Source organism: Neolamprologus multifasciatus, chromosome 4 (assembly GCF_963576455.1).
Source record: "Neolamprologus multifasciatus chromosome 4, fNeoMul1.2, whole genome shotgun sequence".
NCBI classification, from domain to species: Eukaryota; Metazoa; Chordata; class Actinopteri; order Cichliformes; family Cichlidae; genus Neolamprologus; species Neolamprologus multifasciatus.
The window spans coordinates 30,045,299-30,066,849 of record NC_140442.1 but is presented as its reverse complement, the minus strand read 5'-3'; the positions used below and the strand labels follow the sequence as shown (position 1 = coordinate 30,066,849).

At 41.1% G+C, this 21,551-nt stretch overlaps 2 protein-coding genes across 6 annotated transcripts in view; both read right to left on the bottom strand.

The window, feature by feature from the left end:
- LOC146520793 (uncharacterized) overlaps positions 1-21,551 on the bottom strand; it is a 122,094-nt gene that overhangs the window by 93,583 nt on the left and 6,960 nt on the right. The window lies entirely within an intron of this gene.
- On the bottom strand, positions 355-20,833 carry LOC146520794 (histone acetyltransferase KAT7-like). 3 transcript variants are annotated; one of them, XM_085157381.1, is made up of 15 exons: positions 20,614-20,833; positions 18,918-19,062; positions 17,750-17,950; positions 14,269-14,553; positions 14,100-14,182; positions 13,856-13,942; positions 10,893-10,991; positions 10,679-10,789; positions 9,699-9,890; positions 7,884-7,973; positions 7,176-7,316; positions 6,826-6,919; positions 6,525-6,671; positions 5,041-5,147; positions 355-4,914 (listed from the first exon to the last, which is right to left on the bottom strand). In XM_085157381.1, the coding sequence occupies exons 1-15, from the start codon at positions 20,626-20,628 to the stop codon at positions 4,816-4,818; spliced, it is 1,896 nt and encodes a 631-aa protein (XP_085013507.1). In that variant the 5' UTR covers positions 20,629-20,833; the 3' UTR covers positions 355-4,815. The 3 variants fall into 3 exon arrangements, with proteins under 3 accessions (XP_085013507.1, XP_085013509.1, XP_085013508.1); XM_085157383.1 differs by having other exon boundaries at positions 10,700-10,789; XM_085157382.1 differs by having other exon boundaries at positions 14,269-14,550; positions 20,614-20,832.

Below are 21,551 nucleotides of genomic sequence, written 5' to 3'. Positions count from 1 at the left end.
ATATAAGTAGATATTTCTAAGCATAAATGACAATCAACAATACAAAACCTAACATTGTGGATGTGGGATATCTTGATTTCTCCAGCGTGGATAAAACTCGATCATCTTCTTCAAAGCCGACATGACCGCAGTACTGCAGGATTTAATTAGTCAGATTAGACACACAGTAGAGACTTGCTGTTGCTGAAATGCCTCTTTAAGCTATCAGTGGCATTGCATATTTAGTTATTTAAACAGGCGCGACACATAGAAATATAATAGGTTCCTTATTAGCTGAGCAAACTGACCAAAACAATCCTTAAACCTTTAAGGAGGCTGTTCGGGGACACAGTCGACACATGAGGCGAAATCTGTGTTTGACCATTTGTCTTTATTGAAGAGGGAGGCGAAGAGGAGAAGCAGGTACAAAAGCACAACTGAGCTACACAGCAATGTCACGCTACTTTTGTGTCACTTCTTTGTGTGAGTAGTTTAAATAGGTAGCACTACAACAACAGCTTTCTGGTGACCTATGAAAGGCAAAGGAATGCGTCTTTGTTTCTCCAGGTGGTCGTGGTAGCATATGGGTGTTAGTGACCAGCAAAATGCTCTAAAACTGTCCATCTATAGCTGCCATTGGCACCAGGGGGAGGAATGAAGAGGTGATTGGAAAATAGACACAAGCACAACAACGTCATGACAGGTTTCTTGAAAACAAGGACACTACACACACGGGTCAATTTGATTTTTTTCAAAACACTCCAGTTATTTACAGTTTTAATGGGCTGTTTTCAGCATTATAATTAGGTCCATTTCCTGCTCAGGTAAGAAGGAGAACAGTACACCCTCTATGATGGGATTTCTTCTTGTAAGACTCTTAAATATCAGCACAATGGAGGCCTTAAAAAAGGAACCATCCTCTGTAATATTTTCTCTGAAACCAAAGCCTTTTGCTTACCAGTCATCTCAGCCAAAAAAGACCTCGAGAGCACAAGTATCCCAATCATGTAGGGAACATTGTAGCCAGGAGTGTGTTTGAGGATGCTTTTTATTCATTGGAAATTCATTTAAAGGCAAAAAAAAAGAGAGAAAATGGTAAGTAAGCGCACTTTGCTGTTAATGCACATGAGTTAAAAACCACAACAACCTACCAACAAGTAAATTCAGGCAGCAGCACATTTGTGAGTGATTTATTGAGAGCTCGTGCTAAAAGGATAAATGGAGCGTCTGTTAGCACTGTTGCCCTGTGCTGTGACGTACGACCCAACGGCAGTGCATTTAACCACATTAACCACCGGATAACAGAAATATGTATTAATATGTAAAATGCAGATAACCCGTACACAGAAATGATCAAGACAAAAAGACATTGATTTTTTTAAACTAATGACGTTTAAAGGCAACAGTTGTTTCAACACAAGAGGAAATGTAACTTTAAGTCGGGAAAAGAAAACGGCTCAAACGTGACACAAAAGCTACAGAAAAAAAATATAAAAATAAAAAAGATAATGGTTGATTCAATGTGACATTGTTGGCAACACACCTCTAATTTCACAGCCAACTGCCGTCTAAACTTATGCACAATGTTTCTGATTCTTACCAAGTGTTAGACTGGTTGAAACCGCCCCGTGTCTGTTTGGTAAAAACAAACAAAAAACTACAAGCAGTATTTTTACAACTACTAGCTTGTCTCGCTTTTAGTGCTGCCAGTCGCTCAGTTTAAATATGCATTTCCTTCAGCTACCTAAACTGAGGATTGTTAGGATGTATGTGAATCCTCTGCTGGACCAAGCAGATGTTTAGTCTGAACAAAAAGTGAATTTCTTGTTTTAAAGTCGGTTATTTGCTCGAGACAGAATGGCTGCTTCCCAGTTTCCAGTCTAAGATAAGCTAACCGCCTGCAGCTTCATATTTACCGAACAGACGCGAGAGAGATATCACAGATCAATGTTCACAGATCCATATTTGATAATAACAGCCAGCTACTCCTTTACAAAACATTAAATGCTGATTAAAATTCTTCAACATGTTGATCCAGATCAATAAATGTAGAGATTGTCAATAGAATTAAAATATTTTAATCAATCATATAGAACAAATTAAATTTTTTTAAAGTGCTGCCAACCATGCTTATTGAGCTTACACAACACGGCTGCCCTCTTCTAACAGCTCACAGCATCGACTATGGTGGTAATAAGTAGTGACAATGTGCACAGTGACATGTTTTGATTCAATCACGTCACTTTTGATAACATGGAATAAATCTTTGAAATGTAAATGACTCATCGCCTTTGTTGGTGGGGAAAATGCTCTGGATTGTTCTTCCTGTACTTCCCAGGAGCTTGTAGACACATTCAAAAGCACGTTTTTTTAAGATTTTTTAAAATATTTGATTCACAAGGAAATCAGTTCCCTAGAAAGGAGAGATTCCTCTACGCTTGTTTACGCTCTATGTAGTTAATGTGGTTTTATTAAGAATATAAATAGGCTATTTAAAAAAAAATCTATAAAAAACCCCCAAAACGCTTGCTGGGCAGTCACATCTACATTTTTTTCACGTTAATACACACACAAAAACTAAAAAACAACAACAAAAAACCCCAAACAAAACAAAAACAGAAGCTTAATGCGCCATTTTAGCTTTTTATACAGTGGTAAAACCTCAGAGGTAGAAAAAGTATGAAAATCATTGATAACTTTAACAAAACCAAACAAAGCACACAAGAGCTCCCAAACTCTATAAACGGATAAAAAATGAAACTGCAGACACAACTGAGAGAAAAGTCTTAAAACACGAGTTACAAAAACAAACGTAAAACACGCATAAACACACATCGTGGGTGGGTTCCTCCTTGGTGGCGGTACAAACGTGGCCCAGTGGCAGCTATAGCGTTTTGCTAACCAAGAGATGGATGAGACGGGGTTAAATGCTGGACACAATGAGAAGCTCTGTTACTGATCGGCTCTGGGTTCAAACAGCCACAAGGCCATAAGGTAAAACACCTGACCTAAAACCATATTAGCTTTTCAATACATCTAGTTGATAAAATGCATTAAGTTAAGTTAGATCACTTTTCACTACTTTTCACCTGTGTATGTGTCAAATATGTGAACACTAATTTACATAGTGTTGTTTGTTCACTGTGGTTTGATACTTTTGGACATTTTTGTTCTTTAGATTTCATCACTCGTCCCAGAGGAATGATCAACCTTATTTCTTCTCCAGTTTGTTTGAAAACTCCCCATTTAATCATGTGGATGGCAGTATTATACGCAAGCCCAGACATGGTCCTGTTTAATCACAACCAGCTGGTCTGCAAAAACACGTTTACATGAGTCAAAGTGTTGCCGACCTGCATTTTGTCTCAATGACAGACTGAAATGCACTGCAGATTTGATACCACATGCCGCTGATTGGATTAGCAAGCAGGCCTGGTGCGCCGTGCTAATTAAGTGTCTGGGAGAAGGTGCGCTAACGATGCACGATTACCTTCACTTTGCAGACAACAAATGAGGTCAAGAAGCTATCAGCGGCCATGCTACGTATACACACGTCAAAAGAAGCTAAAGATGAATAGTGGCTGTGGTCAGTGTATAATAAAACCTGTCTGTTCTGTTGTGTAACTGCATTTGTGAAAATGTTAAAGAATCACATAAAACTCAAAGCCCATATCATCAAAACAATCCAACATTCAGTATTGTATTGAATAACATTCTCATGTTATCCCCCACTTTTAAAAAATAATTTAGAGCAAAAGCTAATCAAAAGCTAATTAGCTAAACTCAACATCAATAGTTTATAGCTAGCTAGTTAGCTTATAAAATACTGTTTAATCAAGAAATATTCATCAGTTTTATTGAATATCTGTGTTATTTTTGCCATTTTCTCCCAAAATGCCCATTTTCAGGAAAGTCTTAACCAGCTAACTTTAGTAGTTTTTTTTGCTAGCTTATAAAATGCTATACAGGGGAGTGTAGCTATTTTGGCTGCCATGAGATAACGGTCGTTCTACATCCTGAACAGGGAAATAAATATTTAAAATTGTGACTGAATATCATTCCTATTTTTCACCATATTATTTTTTAAATGCCCACTTTTGGCCCAAACAAACCAGCTAACTTTAGGCAGCTGTTGTTGCTAGCTTTAGCATAGAGCATGTAATTCGCAAAAAATGAAGACAGCGACAACCCCGGTGTTGCTTTGTCATAAAAATGTCTACCCCTGTCAAAAGAGTAATAAAACAAGATTTGAATCATTAATTAATGATTTAATTTGTCAGCATCCCACCACAAATAAAGCAAATTTATATTTCCTTTTTATAAATGTGTTAAGTACTGTATTGGGTGTTGTATGTTAGGACCTGTTCTGTAATCTGTCTTTATTTCACTGCTTATTGCTCGAGATACATCTAAATGTAGTTTTCCTGCTCACAGAAATTAAACATTGCTTTTCATTAGCCCTCTTCCTTTACATATTTTATTTATGTAGCTTTCCTTTCAGAAGGACGTCGTTCCTGATCGCTTGCTAATAAACACCTGGCAACTCAGGGTTTTTACTAACACACAGTCTAAGAAGTCATTCCCAGATTCATATGGATTTTCCTTATTTTTCTAATTCAAATTTTAGGGAAATGTCCAAACAATCCTACCTGTGGACTAATGTTGTGGTTACTTGAACCCAGAGTAGCAAAAGTCTGTGACTGCGCTGTAGCTGCTGAAAGCGTTTCGTACAATAGAGAGCGAGGGTTTAGACTCAGCGTCTGTGAGCATGCCCGTGTACAGAGGAGGATCTGTGCGTGACTGTGTGTTTTTGGAGTGTGTGTATTGGTAGCTCCTCTACGTCCCTTTGGGTGGGGTCCATTTTAAGGCTGTGGGGTCAATGGTCTTGCTGTTACCACGTTTGGTCTCCTTGGCCTTCCAGTCATCAATAAGGTCCTTCAAAGGAAGAAGAAAACACCCCGCAAAGGAATCCTGGTTATTAGAATCATAAACAACAACCAGCTGCTGATTGGGAGAGTGGCTACTCTACTAAACAGAGACAACAGCATGGCTGTTTCTTACCTGTCTCTTTAAAACCAGGTGCTTCCCCTTCCAATATTTAAGCATCTGGAGGGACTGCAGTGTGCTGACTATATCCACCGGGTTCACTGCAGTTTCCTGGCTGATCTCTGTGAACATAAAAGTGAGAGAGAACTTAGAAGGATGAATCATCAGCAGCTTTCAAATAATTTCCCTGCATTCATTACACCCATAAAAAACATCTTTAAAAAATTCATATTTAAAAGTTTTTTTTCATTAAAATATTCCCTTTATGAAAGCTCAGGTGTAACTTTACTGTCTGTGGCACAGGGACACACAGAGCAGCAGAGTGGGGCGACTGAGGAGAGTCACTGTCATCTGTGTGAGCTGCAAACATTTAGATTCAAAATAACAAGAAGACATTCTGAGTTCAAAAGAAAAAGTACAAATAAAAGAGGACAAAAGATGCTCAGGAGTGAAGGAACAGCGTGTTATCACTCAACCATTCACTGTTTAGTCACAGTCGTCTTTATTCCGTGTGTCAAACAGAAGGACGCTCGCAGTGAAGTCGTCACTTATGAAAAGTAACTCCTATAACATACTGGCGTGTCAGTGCTTCCAACCTCCAATTACATACACCTGTGGTAGCATGTTCAAGATCCTACCTGACATCCTTCTCAACTTTTTGCATTGACAACATTTTCATAAAAACTTGACCTCTGACCCCTGACCTTGAGGATGAGGTCACTGAGATTCAAACCCGTCTGAGATTTTATCGAACATCGTTCTCGAGTTACTGCATTCACAAACTCGGGTGTCTGTGAATATAAAAGCCCAGCAGCCTGTTACAGCAGAGCGGTAACAACGAAACACAATATTGGATATTGAAGTGAAATTATTTAAAACTTTAGGATAACGTGATGATTATAGTGCTGTTATAGTGCAAAGGATGCATAAGCACCATGAAACAATACAAGTGTAAGCTAGTAAACTGAGGTGTGACTAACCAAAATCCTCCAAATGTTCTATAAAGGAGGAAACACAAGCAGCATGTGAGCTGGACGACAACATGAAAACAAGGAAAATGAGTGTGTCGTGTGTTTGAGAACGGTGTCACTTAAAGCCCTGCTGTGCCTTAATGCCTTACGAAGACGCGAGTGTGTGGCTGCACTGTTTGTTTTTAATCACAGAAGCAGAAACGAGCGGCACAAACAAACGCGATGCACCATGGGAGCAGGGCGTTCCTCGCTTCCTCGGCAGAAAACCACAGGGGGAAGCCTGTGTGCGCCCGTCTTCATTTATCACTGGTACATTGACTCGATATGGCTGCAGCGCTCTCTGACCCATTCACAAAAGTGGCCACGCTTGAATGCGTGCACACACATACACACATATACACAGTTTCAGGAGCTGTTCTTGTCTTACACTGTATTTTATAAGCTTTTTCATCAGCAGCCATAATCAAACAGAATCAATTAGAAGTCAAATATTTGTCTTTCTCCATCCAGCATTTTGAACTTTCTGACCTTTGATGGAAATCTCCTTGCCCTGAAAGTTGTTCAGGTAGCGCAGCAGCACCTCCTTCCAGTAACTTCGGTAGCTGATTAGTCCCAGGTCCGACAGGGGCCGCTCAGGTGAGCCCACCTTCTCTTCTACTTTGGACAACAGGTAACCTGGCAGGACAAAGCGAGAGAGCAGTGCTTTGGGATGGCTGCACTTTGGAGCGACCTCGAGCTCCTACATCTGCTGTTACTGTGCAGCGCTGTGCAGAATCTCCGGCCGGCGTGTGAGCTCGTTTACATTTAAGAGGGAAAAATGGGTACTCACTGAAGTCTATGAGCATCTTGCCGTAACCCTGCCTCATGTACTGCGGCATGGTGAGGATGCAGGAGACGTTGTAGTTCAGGAAGGAGTTTTTCTCCTGTGGGAGGAGAATGAACGCGTGAAGGTAACAGGCTGAATCACAGCTCGTAGCAGGACTATGGAGGCTGTAGCAGTATGAAAATGCATCATCTGATCTGATTCCTTTGGCCCAACATCACAGAGCAGCTGACATTACAAACTGTGTGCAACTTCTTAGTAAAGACATTTGTGATTTGTTGTAGTCATTCTCTGCAAATTCTGTTAACGCTCCCTATTTTCAAGTTCAGTCACGTAAGATACTCTCACAGAGTTACCTTGGAGAAGTATCCGACAAGGTGGCAGCCTGTGTTGTCAGCTTCAGTCATGACGTAGAACAGGAACGGTTCCACGTCATAATACAGAGTCTTGTGGTCCAGGAAGAGTTTTGCCAGCAGACACAGATTCTGACAGTAAATCTGCAGAAAGCACAACGTGAAGAAGTCGCACAGCAAAACCGATCGTGTGATGTTTTAGCCAGTCAAACAATCCTGCACTGACTTCGTGACTTCACGTTACCCATCAGGTACAAATACATTAAGAGTCAGTACAGCCTGCCTTCCTCCACAGGGAGGAAATACTTGTTAAGGCCTTTTTGTCACACCTGATGTGTAAATGTGCAAATGTTTGGTGCGTTAAACAATTTATCGCAGCCGTTCACCTCGACTGCACTTTTTTGCAGGTAATTATTTCCGTTTCTTCCTTTGAATCATCAGGATTCGCTCATTAGACATTTTTCCCAGCAAAACCACAACATTTCCTGTGTTACAGATTCTAAATTCTGTTGTTTCCCCCTCACGGTGCACTCGGCGTGTAACGGCCTTTAGATGTGAAATATTAAGATCTTGTTAACAAATTCAGCCTAAAGTTCAAGCACATTAAATCAAAATGTAACTGCCATCATCACTGCCTGCTGACTTGCTACGAGGTTTAGATATAATATTTGGCAGAGCAGGTTTAGAGGTCAGTATTTGCGACTCTCTCACCTTATTCTTCTTTCCATCCACCTCAAAGACAGAGATGTTCCCCTTCCTGTAAATCTCGTCCCCTGGAGGGTGTTTCCACACACACTTGGCCTTAACAAAAAAGACAAACATGAAGAAATCGAGACAAAACTTAACTTTTGTTCAGATCTTCAACTGGTGCAACATTAGCGTGGGGGGGGGGGGGGGGGGGGGGGGGCACAGTGGGGAAGTGCAGCTGAAGCCCCTAAAAATACACTAAAGATAATAAATAAAAGATAATTTAAAAAAGTACTTTTTCAGAATTTGCCAATTGTTTTTTTAATGTTATCTTTTTATTTCGGTTGTAGCTGCTCCGTCTTAAGCCTCAAGGAAACACCGGCCGAGCTGCAAAAACACACCAATCATCCAAACAACAGGATCGTTCTGTTTGAGAGACCTGAGAGTAAAAATGTCTCAAAACAAAAGCATTTTCAAAATGGTTTAATACGTGTTGCTGTTCTCTTGAGCTTCCCTCCATATTCAGGCTTTAATATTTAATCACTGACACTGCCCGTGCTGCGCCTGTGCCGTTAATCTGTCTGACAGTCAGGCAACAAACACCTCGCTTCAGCCGAGCACCCAGTTTGGAAAAATGTTCTCGTCAGCCTTAAATACAGAAAAGTCGGAACGTCTCAGAAAGATAAAGTTACACACTTTATCTAAACGGTGTAGGAATAATATTATAGAGCACCCGAGGCACTGAGACGGTCTAACAGCCCAGGCTCACTTTGATACCTCTGTGTCACTGACTGGCACCTTAGACTTTCTTATCAATCAGACACTCTGAGATAAACTGAAGCTCAACAACACTTTGAGGAATTATTTGCATATTTTCCCCGTTTACTGGTTACAGAATTAAAGCATAAGGACAACTTTAAGTATGACAGGAGAAGCCAAACTGCAGTGCACAAAAACAGCAGCGTGCAAACTCTCAGACCACCTCATGTCTTTGTAATTTGCAGGGGAAATTGGAAATGGGTGCAGGGATTTAACGCAGTATCTGCAAACATACTTGAGTACAGTATGCAAGACAAAATCAGAGTTTGTGCAGTTTTTACAAACTTGACATTTTATTACTCGACTTGTCTTCATGTAGTCTTCAGGAATAGTTCTCCAGGCTTCTTAAAGGACATTCAAAAGTCTTCTTTAGATGTTGTTTTGTTCTCTTGCTTCAGTAACACTGAAGTCCAGCCTCTGGACAGCACCGGCCCATGAGTGATCAGGTATGTTTTCACTGCTTTGGCAGTGTGTTTAAGAACATCTAAAGCTGTTGGCTGAAATGAAGACCTGGACTGAAAAGCAATGAAAAAGCAAAGACTCGGAGAATTACTGCTTAAAACCAGTTTTTAAAAAATGACAAGTCTTCACATCAAACCGAGCCAATGTTTGTAACAACAAAGTCAGTGTATGAGCCACACGTCCCTTTGAGCCAACAGCTCAGCCTGCTTCAAACACCAGCACAGTGTTGAATGCACAGTCCTGACATGGCCCATCTCAGTCATGCTGGTCTGCCTTTCAGCACAGAAGCTCCACCCACCTGCTGTTGAAACCTTGTGTTTGTGAGTGAGAGCCAATCAGTGGAAAGTTGGGGGAGAAGTTATCAAGCTACTGTAGGAGACTCCAACAATGCTAATCTGGTAAGAGTCTGCTGCGATCTGATTTTAATGTATTTGAATTTCTTGTAATGACGATAATGATAATAATAATAATAATAATAATAATAATAATAATAATAATAATAATAATAATGATGATGATAATAATAATGATGATAATAATGATAGTGGTGAGCCTCACCATGTGCCTGCGTAGAATGGTCTGACTCTTCATGTACTTGAGGCAGAACTCGCACATGTAAAGCCTCCCCAGGCGGGCGTACTCCTCTGGGTATGGAGAGTGGTACCAGGTGTCCAGCTCGTAACGTCCAAACACGATGGTCTTTATCATGTTGCTGCCCTCCGACACCTGGCCAGCCAGACGGAGCTTCTCCTGCACAAGCAGGACAGGAAGGGACAGGAAGACAAGAAGACAGGGCAGGCGTGCAGGCAAAGGGCAGGACAGAGAAAGAGAGAAAAACAAATCGCAATTATTTGTCGAAGAGGATCGGGCGAATCAAAGGTCACGCTCGGGGAAACCTCAGTGGAGGAAAAACAAAATAAAACGATGCAGGAAGAAAAATTTCAAGGAAGAACTAAAAAGAAAAGAATTCAAATAAAAAAAAAGGCATGAAGCTAATTTGTTTAGAAAATACTTGAGTGTAAATGTTGTTCATGAGGAAGTGAATCAACAAACTTTGCTACTGTTAATATAATATAAAAAACATAGTCAGCAAGAAATACTTAGAAATACTCAGACAACTGTTAAAGTCACAAGCATGAGAGTAAAAACACGCATGTGATGTAAATTCTAACTTAGATGCTTTCAAGACGACTTTGTTTTGAAATTGAAAAGCTAGTCATTCATTTACCTCTGTAAAGAAATGTATCGCCACAGCAACTCAAGATCAAAATATATGTGATATTTCAAGTATGTCTGTTTGAGAATAACGATGCTTCGTTTCAAATGAATGGGCCACAAAGTGACAGAACAGAAGAGGAAAAACCCAACACGGACTGACAGGAAGTGATTCCCCAAACTACCAAAAACATGTCAGACGCCTCCTGCAGCTGCAGGGGAGGGTCTGCAGACTGCAACAGAGAAGAAGAGCAATAAGGCCAAAAATAAAGGGAAGACGACAAAGTGTAAGGGGGGAGATGAAGATGAGTTTTCTCTCTTACAAGGTCGTCCGAGGCACGTGCCTGCGCTTTCCTGAATAGCTCGAGGTCATAGTCGCTGGTGATGTTCTCCAGCAGAGGCTCGCGGCTCGTCCCGTGGCTCTGACGGTGCTCCTGGTGGCGAGCGGGGACCAGAGAAGAAGTTAAAATCTGGCTGAGAAACGTACAATCAAATGATATGTGATATATTACACACACTCTTATCTAATCCACTCACCATGTACTTTTCCTTCTGCTCCTTATTGAGGCCAGTGTTCCTCTTCCTCCTCAGCTCTGTCACTTTCTCTTTGTAGCGCAGCTGACGCTCTGTAGGGGCCTGAGAGGACACAAACACTTATATACACTCACACAAAGGTGAGGCTCATAAACATGCCCCAACTTTTAAATAATAAACTCACAGAAAGCTCAGAAGTTATCAATATAAAAAAGAATATTGTGCTCATAAATAAACACTGATTTGCGTGTAATTATGTCTTCTGACAAACTGATGCTTTCTCATGAACCTTAAAAATACACAGGAGCAGTGGTCGTGTTCACGGTCAATGTTGGCCCGCCCGTTTGAATGCAGCAAAAAAAAACAACAACACACTTTCCCTCCAATAAACAGTTTGATTATCGTGTGAGAGTTTATTCACTGACATAATAACTAGATAATAAAATGTTATTTCCACAGACTAAAATGAGCTAACAGCAGCTAACAGAGGTGCTTACTGACAAAAATGTTCAGGATATCAACTCTGTCATCACCAGCTCATCGACTTGCTTTCATTAAGTTTGGACACCCGGCACACTGACATGTGAAGTAATCAGCATTTAACATGTCGAGTAAAATGAACGGTGGGCAGGTCTTTGTCCTGCAGAGACCACCGTAGCTACAACTATATACTAAAACTGCGAGGCGTAAGAAAACAGAATTCAGTTGACTGCAATCTGCAACCTCCTGACATGTAGTGGAGAGATTTTACACACTGTAACTTTAAAGGGCGAGAAGCCAAGGTCACCAAGGTGCAGCATAAGACAAACAAGTGCTATTTGGAAATGTTAATCACGCACAGTTCCACTAGTAGACTCCATGAATATAATAAAGGGATTTAAATAACATAATAAGACCCCTAAAATGGACATTTTATCGCTTTCTGAACACAAAACTTTCTAAAAATCTCAATTTTTCCTCATCTGCACTGAAGTCCCACAGGATATATAACTGACCTAGCATTATACTGGCTGCATGTAACGTTTGACTGATCAGCCTTCAGCCAGGAGAAATAACCATGTGATCTAATATGCAAACAGTAGTTCAGCCCTTTAAAAACCCATTCATTATCTCAAGTTCAGTCTAAAGTAGCCAGATAAATGGTTATAATTCATTTATCACATTAAATAAGTGTAATTAAGCTGATGTGTAGAAACTGACTTCAAAAACAGCTCCTCAATATAAATGATCATTCAACACTTCATATATCATCCAAGCACAATCTATAATTATATTATAATTACCTAAAATTATAATTTTACAAATGTGTTCCAGAAACCAAACAGTTTTCACAGTGCAGAAACAAATACAAATAACCCGGGAAGGTAAAATAAACGTATGTGGTTAAAGTATAAATCCTTAACCAAATGTCTTTATTAGGGATGCAACGATACCAACTTTTTCAAACCGATACGATACCGATACTTGGATCTGAGTACTTGCCGATACAGAGTACAAAAAACGATACTTCTACCACACACACACACACACACACACACACAAATGCAATGAATTGGAAGACAGGTTTTATTTTATTCTCTGCCGATAAAAAATAAAATCTTAATAAAAATGACCACAAAAAAATTTCAAGTGAAAAATAAGCACTTCTGTTAAATTATTGCAGAGTCTCCACATTGTAATTTAACAAAATATCACTGAACTATTGGCACTGTCTCGAGCTTTCAGAATAATAAATAAACACTTCTGTTTGGAATAAAATAAATACAAATTAGGTTTGAGAATAAAATAAACGTTTAAATTATTGCAGAGTGTCCATATTGTAAACAAACAAACAAAATAACGAAAGTATTTGGCATTGACGAACAAACTCCTCATCAGTCCACTGTGCCGTTAAACCGAGGACTGAGATCGCGCACACACTGCTTGTCTTTACCTCTTCAGAAAGTTTTGGCACCATTATCTCCCTGATGTGTGGGCGGCTGGGAATTTCATATCGCAGCTCGAGTATGCTGAGAAGACGGTTCAATCCTATGTTTTCCACGACCGGCATTGGCTGGTCATCCAGAGCAATAAAATGAGTCAGAGCCTCTGTTATTTTAACTGCCCGTGGATTTTCTCTTGACATTTTTCTTCGCTTTTCCAAAACCTGAGTTAAAGTTGGCTGTTCTGGTCCACACTGCTGACATTTTGTTTAGCCTAGCTACAGCAGCCTCCAGTTTCTCTTTTTTATCTGGAGCCGTCAGTCTCACTCGCCTAACCCTGTGCCTGTTTAGCGCGGGATGTCCCCCTAGTGGCCAATCTAAAAAACTACAACAAAAATGACAAGCCACCCTCTGATTAATGAAATAAGTTAGTATCGGTTCATGGTATCGGTTAACTTTTACGAGTTAACCGATACCACATTTTACAGTATCGGCCCCGATACCCGATACCAGTATCGGGTATCGGTGCATCCCTAGTCTTTATTAATGCAGCGGCCATAAACATAACCAGGGAAATGTCATTTGGCACAGAGAGGAGGTAGCTAAGTGTCAGCGTAATCATTCGTTACTGCATGTGACCTGGGTTTACTCAGATCAGAGGGAAGCCGGTGCAGAGAATTAAACAAGCACAACAGATCAGTCACATTGCTGCTACTCTTTTACAAATACAGTCAGGCAGCGCGGGTCCTACCACAGTTACCAGCAGCAGCTCTTCATCACTCTGACCCTGCTATTCTGACAAATCGCAGCATGATGTGAGGTGTTGCTGCTTTAAGAGTGATGTTGTGCTGTCTTGTGGGTGGGTGGGTGAGGGGGGATTCCCTCCCATACACACAGACAGCATTGTGTAACAATCCACTTCCTCTAAACTCTTAGGCTGAGTTCAGCTGACAAAGGGAATAACTTAACAGCAGCATGTGCACGAACTGATGGACTCGTTTATGTTTTATTTGTTTACTTGCGTGCGTGCCGTGCACGTGTTACCTGGTTTCTCGTGGAGTGTCTGTTCTCGTCCTGACGGTGCGACAGCGTCCTTTCCTCGGCCTGTTTGTCGCGCGTCGATGCCTTGCCCTGACAAAACATCAACACCGTCTGCCACCAACAACTCACAACTGACCCCGCAGCGGGAACATCACAGCACGTAGCATCATAGTTTCACACTCACTTCTTATCCTGAATTCCCCGTTGATGTATCGTCATGTTTATTTGTGTGCGTGTGTGCGTGTACCTTGCATTCATCGGCAGAAAGGTTGTGGTAGAGAGGGCATCCTGATATGGAGAAATGTCTCTCGTGCCTCCCTGTGAGATGACCTGAGAGACACCGAAGGAAGAAGTGGAAGGGGTGGAATGGGAAGAGGAAGTGATGCTGTGAAATATGTGCCAGTCTGTGCACTCACCCAGCGAGTTGCAGCCAGGTGTGGGACACTTCATGTTGAAGTTGTAGCTCTCGTGGAAACGCCGTCGTTTGGGCCGGTGGGAAAGGTCGTGGGCGGCGGCCTCTTTGAGCGACAGCTCTTTGGCCAACCTCTCGTCTTCCTCTTGTGAAACTACAATGTCGTTGCTAGAAGACACGAGGTCGTTGCTCGGGCTGGAAACTTCAATGTCCGACTCTGATGACGGGGCGTTGCCTGTTGGTGTGCGAGGAGGGGTCTCGTCACGATCCGCCCCTTGTTTGATGTCTACTGAATCAATCGTGACAACGAAGACATGTCAAATGTCAAACAGACATTCTTACAAAAGTCACATCGTTTTTGCGTGCCGCCAACTTTCAACTCTCTTACATCTTATGGGAGGCCTCTGTTAACTTTTGTCACCACATACACAGCTAGTTAACACAGCTAGTTAACACCCTGCGACGACGAAGAAAAATCTAATATTAAGGAACATATTAGTGCAGCAGTGTCTGAGCTCACAGACCCCAGCGGCTCAATTGAAGCAGGCACATCAACACTTTTCTTTTTCTGTTTTTCACTCATGCAGGGCGAGTCAACACGTCAGTCCAACTCTGTGTCTACAGAGCGGACGCAGTAGAAGCATGAAAGCAAAGTGATTTCTGTGCAGTGAGACGCTGCTTAGGCAAAGGGTTAAATGATATGCTAGTTACATGTTGGAAACACTCAGAACTGAACACACAGTCACTACAGTAAATGGTAAATGGCCTGTATTTGTTTAGCACTTTACACTACATTCATTCACACACACATTCACACACTGGTGATGGCAGCTACATTGTAGCCACAGCCACCCTGGGGCGCACTGACAGAGGCGAGGCTGCCGGACACTGGCGCCACCGGGCCCTCTGACCACCACCAGTAGGCAACGGAGTGAGAAGAAGTGTCTTGCCCAAGGACACAACGAATGGGACTGTCCAAACCTTCCGATTACAAGACGACCTCCCAGCTCTTGAGCCACGATCAGTGTCGTTCTGTCACAGCTGGGTCTTCTGCTCAACAGTCTCCAATTTGCATAAACATTTTATGGTAGATAATTTCGACATTTCAGCTAGGGGTGGGCGGTATAAACGGTATAAGGTAGAAGCGATATGAATTTGGCCAACGGTAGAGATTTTGACTATACTGCTCTACCGCATGTTGATGATGTCATCAAGCTGCGCCTGTTTTGGTCGAAAGCGTCGCAGCGGCTGCAAGCAATATCATCTGCAAATTATGCCGGGCGACAGTAATAGCGAAGAGACGTAGCATGTTTTGGAATACGAGGAAAGCCAAAAACTGCGCTTCCTCCACTTCCGTAACATTGATTCATTAATGTTGAATTCTCTCGCAGCTCTATTCCCATGTTGTTGCAGTATATTAATGACTAACCTCGTATTGTGGATGAATAATCTCAGTTGTTCTCCTGACTGAAGTTTGGTCCGTTTACAGCATCCTGCTATGCGACTGCATTTGTCTCTAACATCAGACCTTCACGTTTACTTTTAGCGAGTAGAAAAAAGTTAGCGTTCATCCTCCAGCTTCACTGTGCTAATGTTATGCTAACATAGCTGTGTCGCTAGCGATCACGTAGCACATCATTATAAACCAGCTAGCCCAACTTCAGTAACCCTACAAACGTCACTGCTGTTTAGTTTTCTGTCTTCATTTATGTTGGAAGTGACAGCAGAGCTGTACGTTTGAATTCTTTCAGAAATCTCTCAGTCTGAACATGCTATATCATGTTTAGGTGGAAGCTAGCGAGCTAACTTCCTGCTAACTTCTAACTCTGTTAAATTGAATAAATTCTGTCCGCCCCTCCCTGAGCCTGGTTCTGCTGGAGGTTTCTTCCTGTTAAAAGGGAGTTTTTCCTTCCCACTGTCGCCAAAGTGCTGCTCATAGGGGGTCATATGATTGTTGGGCTTTTCTCTGTATCTATGAAGCGCCTTGAGGCGACTTTTGTTGTGATTTGGCGCTATATAAATAAAATTGAATTGAATAGATTACTCCATGAGGCTCCAGACTACGGTAGCTGTAATTTTCCGACAATCCATCAAGCGGTGCGGCTTCGTAGCTTACCAAAGTCGCACTAAAACATTTTTGACAGATGTTTGAGCGCCGTGAAATCGGTTCAAGGTCATCAGCACAACCAGAATTCATACATAAGGCGCACCGTCGATTTTTGGAGAAAATTAAAGGCTTTTAAGTGCACCGGAAAAATACAATATACAGAAGAAACGAATACATCACGATATATATCGTTACCGCACATGCTTCAAATTATACAGCGATATGGATTTTAGGCCATATCACCCAGCCCTAATTTCAGCATACTTTATTATTCCCTAAGGAACTTGTGTGTTATTATTTACAATCATAGCATTATATAATCAAAATTTAAGCTTATGTATCAAATAGCTTTTCATTTTCTATGCTTCACTGGTTTTTCTTCATCACAGTGAATCAGAATTTGTCATTTCAAACAGATACAAAAATGTCCAGCTCTCCTGCAATGTCCCATATTTGAGCAAATATTAATAAAAACTTCAAGTTGCAAAAAACAATTGTGATGATTTCGGTATAGTTCAGTTTTCTATGTAGCTCAGTTACACAATACTGTAAGATAAAGCATGTAGGATACGTTTTAACATAAAACTCCCTGATTTCATTCAACTTTCATGTTGGATTGAGCAAATATAACAAATTGTACCAGTCGATCGTCCAGTTAGAACAACATGCTGGAGTTTCTAGATGGTGCTCTGATTATAACACAGAAAAAAAACGAGTTAAATATAATATAAATATAATATATCCATATTATTTCATTTTTAAGACCTGGGTACCTAAATCGTCCATTTTAAGAACATTTTCTGCTCCATCACTGATTTGCATCACACGTTTGAATGTGCAGTATATAACAATTGATATATGAAGCTAAAATGAACAGCCTAATAACCTTCTGCAAACCAAACCTTTCTACAGGTACAATAAAGTAACCTGAACCTGCAGATGATCACATCCCGCATCCGCTGAAGTTAGATGACAGTTGGTGTCTATGAAGTAATTCATTCATCTCAGTGACAAAACACAAGCCCAGGATATCTACTGATAGATATTAGTTGTGTTATAAGCAGGAACACACTGTGATCACAGACAAGCCTCGTGACATCAGCTGAAAGGCATCATGGACTCCGCTGCACATTCATGTTCTTCCTTCTTTTCTTTTGCCCTCTTGCTTTTCTAACACTCTCATTCTCCGTCTGTCCTGTTTCTTTCTCTCCCTGAACCCCTCCTTCCTGTTTTCCCCTCATTTTTCCTCACTGCAAATTCATCCTCTAACTAAAGTTGAGCTTGGCAATGACCAAGCTCAACTTTTAATAAGAAAAAATGTTTAGAGCATGTTTAGAGCATTTGACAGTTCTGAATTCTAGTACTGTACCGATCTTACCGTGAGCCTCTGTGTCAGAGCCGGACGACCTGCTCTGCCGTAGTGGGTATTTTTTGGCTGTGGTGTTTGCTGCCCCCTGCTGGCTGCGTGTGACCCTGCGCCCAGAGGAGAAGACTGATGCTGCAACAGCTGTCGGCGCTGACTCTACGGCTGAGTCCAGAGCTTCATCAGAGCCCACAGTTACAGGAGAGCTGCAGTTATCTACAGAAGAGAGGAGAAGTCAGTCAAAAGTGTTTTATTTACTGCAGTAAAATAACTTAAGAGGCCTTTCAGGAGATTCCTCAACCAACTCATTAATCAACAGAAGAGTAATCACCAGTTACTCTATAATGTACTTTTCAAGCATTAAAATGAAAGGTTCTGCCAAACCATGAAAAAATTATCAGCATATGAAATCTGCTGCTGTTGGAGCCCTGAGTGGACTCTGCTCTGCCTGATTTTGTTAACTGTGTAAGTAGTTTGTCAGTAACTGAATCCAAACGAAAAAGTTAAAAGAAAAGAAAAGATGCAAACGGCCTCAGTGGCTGTGAAGAGACTAATCCCATCACAAAACAGAAGCAGCGAACCTTTGAATCCACTTTGTTTTTGCAGATAAATAGCCTCTTTGCTGTTTCTGTGTGTGTGTGTGGGAGACGACAAGGAAAGAGTAGCCAACTCTCCTTGACAAAACGCAGAGGAAACAGTGTCAGTCTCTGTTTTAAATCTCCTCTGATAGCCAGAGCAAAACGAGGTCACCCGGGGGTGGGAGTGTGCGTGATTGTGTGTGTGAGAGAGAGAGATGAGGGAGATCAGTCTGTCTAAAGCCATTCATCCTCTATGGCTGCCCATACACAATAGCTATGTCTAAACCAGTGTAGTGAGGAGGGTTTAAAGTCTCAGGCTGGACTCTGAATGACTGCATCTTTAATTTATATTACTTATAGAGACAGAATTACACAGCATGTAGGCATGCTTCAATTCCAGAACACCCAAAAGCTACACAGTGACCTAAACAATGTGAAAAGGATAGATGTACACCTTTATGTCAACAAGTTATGTTTTTTTCCATTTCATGCAATTTTTATTTTGGTCAGTTTTTATCGTGCAAACCTTTGGCTCAGAATTTGTTAACAGTGACTCAAGTGATCTCTCTTCCAATTAGTATTTCTGTCCAAATGTGAATGTTTACCTTGTGAACTTTGGCTGAGTCGCAGAGACGCGCGAGTCAGGCGTGTGCTGCTGCGTCTGTGCACAACCTCAGCAGCTTCAGCATGCTCGACATCAGCGGAGAAGTCCGAGTCCTCCGTCCCGTCCGAGCTGCTGCCAGCGGTCCTCTGGGAAAGCAGCAGTTAGAAGTTAGAAGCAACAACTATGGACGACCAACACAACCGCGTGTGACAAAGTTACTTGTTTTTCCTCTTTACCAGAGGATAATCCAACAAAGACCCTATTCTGGGGGGAGGAGCGTCACCCCCTTCAAATCTCCTCCGGCACTTCACCCCCTCTTCCCACCAAGGACTTGTAAATACTCCAGATAAGCCTAATACCAGTATCACCACGGGAGGTCCGGACAGCTAATCTATTGTACCAAGCACAACCTATAACAACTGGGTTTGTTTAGAAGTCCAGCACCTAACGATTCAGGATAATTTGTTCAAATCAGCACACTTCCAGGTTAGCTAATAAGCATAATGAATGGAATGTTGTTTTATTCTGACAATTCCCACTAGACTAATTAAGCAGTGAGGGCTGTCAATCACTGCACAAACTGATCCCTGTCATCTCAGCCTGAAAAACAAAACAATCAAACCAAAACAAACACAAAAAGTATGAAAACAGGATCAAACAAGGTGCACATTTCTCTGTTTAATTCATTACAACCATTATTATCGCCACAGGATTTATTTAGTTACTTTTCTAATCTGTCCTTACTTATGTTAAATAAAATGTAGAAACAGTGCCTACTTTGTTACATTCACTTCCCATTCTTTTCTCATTGTTTTGCTAACTATTTATGAAAACAAATGAACAGTTACAGACTTTGATAAAAATGGAGAGGTAGATCCAGGCCAATGTGGTTTTCCTGCTTTACGGACGTTAGCGTAACATCAATAAAATAATAGTAAAAACATGTTATTAGGCTAACTAATTGTCTTTTAATATTAATGTAAATTTATAACAATGTAAGTTACTTTTTAAAATTCACACAGCCAAAAAGAAACCCAAAGATCAGAAACAACATCAGTACAGCACGGGCTATTACCGCAAACTATGTTTGACAACTTCATAACAGGATGCTGCGCGCACAATTTACATACGACCAATTAAATTAAAAAGGAGGCGGGCGTTAGAAAATGCGAACCAATGAACGCGACGCTTGTCACGCGTCCGTCCAATCACAGCTGTTGTTTTGGTGCGGGCGCCCGTTCCTCCTCGCACCCCGAGAACTGCCTATTGCTTTTTCATCAGTAAGCTAAAGCTGCTGCTGTTACCTACGTTAAAGTGTGCTCGGGATTCCCACTGTACTAAGCAGCCGTTACAAATTTGAACAAAGTTACCAGCATGTTTAAAACTCTTATTTGGGTACTAGAAAGAAGCGACGGTTCAAAAACAACAACATATTCTTGCAACTCAGCAATATGAGCCTGAGCTAGCTTAGCCATATAGCAACCGCAGATCGACAGCTCACTTATGCGATTCTATAAGCGCTGATATGCTACGAATGCTACAAGCCGTTCACTTTGTCTTGTAGGAACGTGTTTTAGCTTGCAGCCCCCTTAAGTTTGTTTCCCACACAGTTTGTTTGCTTTTACCTCTACGTCGGCTAACATTAGCTATGACGTTATGTTGTTGTTTATCTGCATTAACGGTTGAGTCTGCCTCACCTTTCTCCGGGGCATTTTTCAAAGATCTGCCGTAACGCCTCTGGCGGATTATTATCCCGTGCTGTGGCAATTTATGGCAGCCTTTTGAAACTGTAACAACGAAAAAATAACCACCAGCTGACATGAGCCAACCCAGCTGAAAAAAAAAGCGCATAAAATTCTCCGCACTTCCTAGTGAGGACAGCGCAAACTCGCTCTTTTTGGGCGGTACAGTGACAAAATGATTCCGGGGAGAAACATACACCGTCAAATCACGCTACTATGGTGATTTTTGCAGCCATGTTTGAATGCGCTCAATTGGGTATTTGGGATTGCTTTAAACTGTACAGCATCGTAAAAAGTAATAGTCATAATAAAAGCAATAAATAAATAAATGTAAAACAATTAGCCGTTTAAAGTAATGGCTGCGCAAGTCAAAACTAATAATGTTCTTATAGACGTGGACCACTAAACGCACCAAAACACGTTGCGTGTTTAAACCAAATTTGTATTGTGGCTATGAATCTTTTAACTGGAGGAAGTCTTCAAAACAGCAGACAACACAATTACACATGTACTTAAAAAGTGATTTAAGTTTAAAATTTAACACCATAACCTCCTAAGATGTGATGCGTCATTTTTAAAGCGAATTGCCCCTCGTTTATTATAATTTATTTTCATTTTTTAATCATTCAAAATCACTTTTTGTTTTAAAATTAAATTATTTGTTTTATTTAGCTACATGACAGACTGGACAGGTGACCGAATGTTTCCGTGTGTGCGTGTGTGTTTTAAATGTGTAGTTACTTTACGTATGTTGGTAAATAGACTTTGGTGAACAGGGTTTACAAAGGGGTTAAATCTAAACTTTAAAAATTACATGTTTTTCAAGTATCTTTATAACTCTTTGATATTGTAACCAATCCGGTCCTTTTTGTCCACTTAAAATATGTTTACAG

What these genes read in the sequence shown, in the direction of transcription:
- LOC146520794 (XM_085157381.1), bottom strand. An exon ending in ACTCAGCCAAAGTTCACAAG is followed by an intron (nt 17,951 to 18,917) that starts GTAAACATTCAC and finishes TCTCTTCTGTAG; the next exon opens with ATAACTGCAGCTCTCCTGTA. An exon ending in CCATTCTACGCAGGCACATG is followed by an intron (nt 7,974 to 9,698) that starts GTGAGGCTCACC and finishes TTTTTTGTTAAG; the next exon opens with GCCAAGTGTGTGTGGAAACA.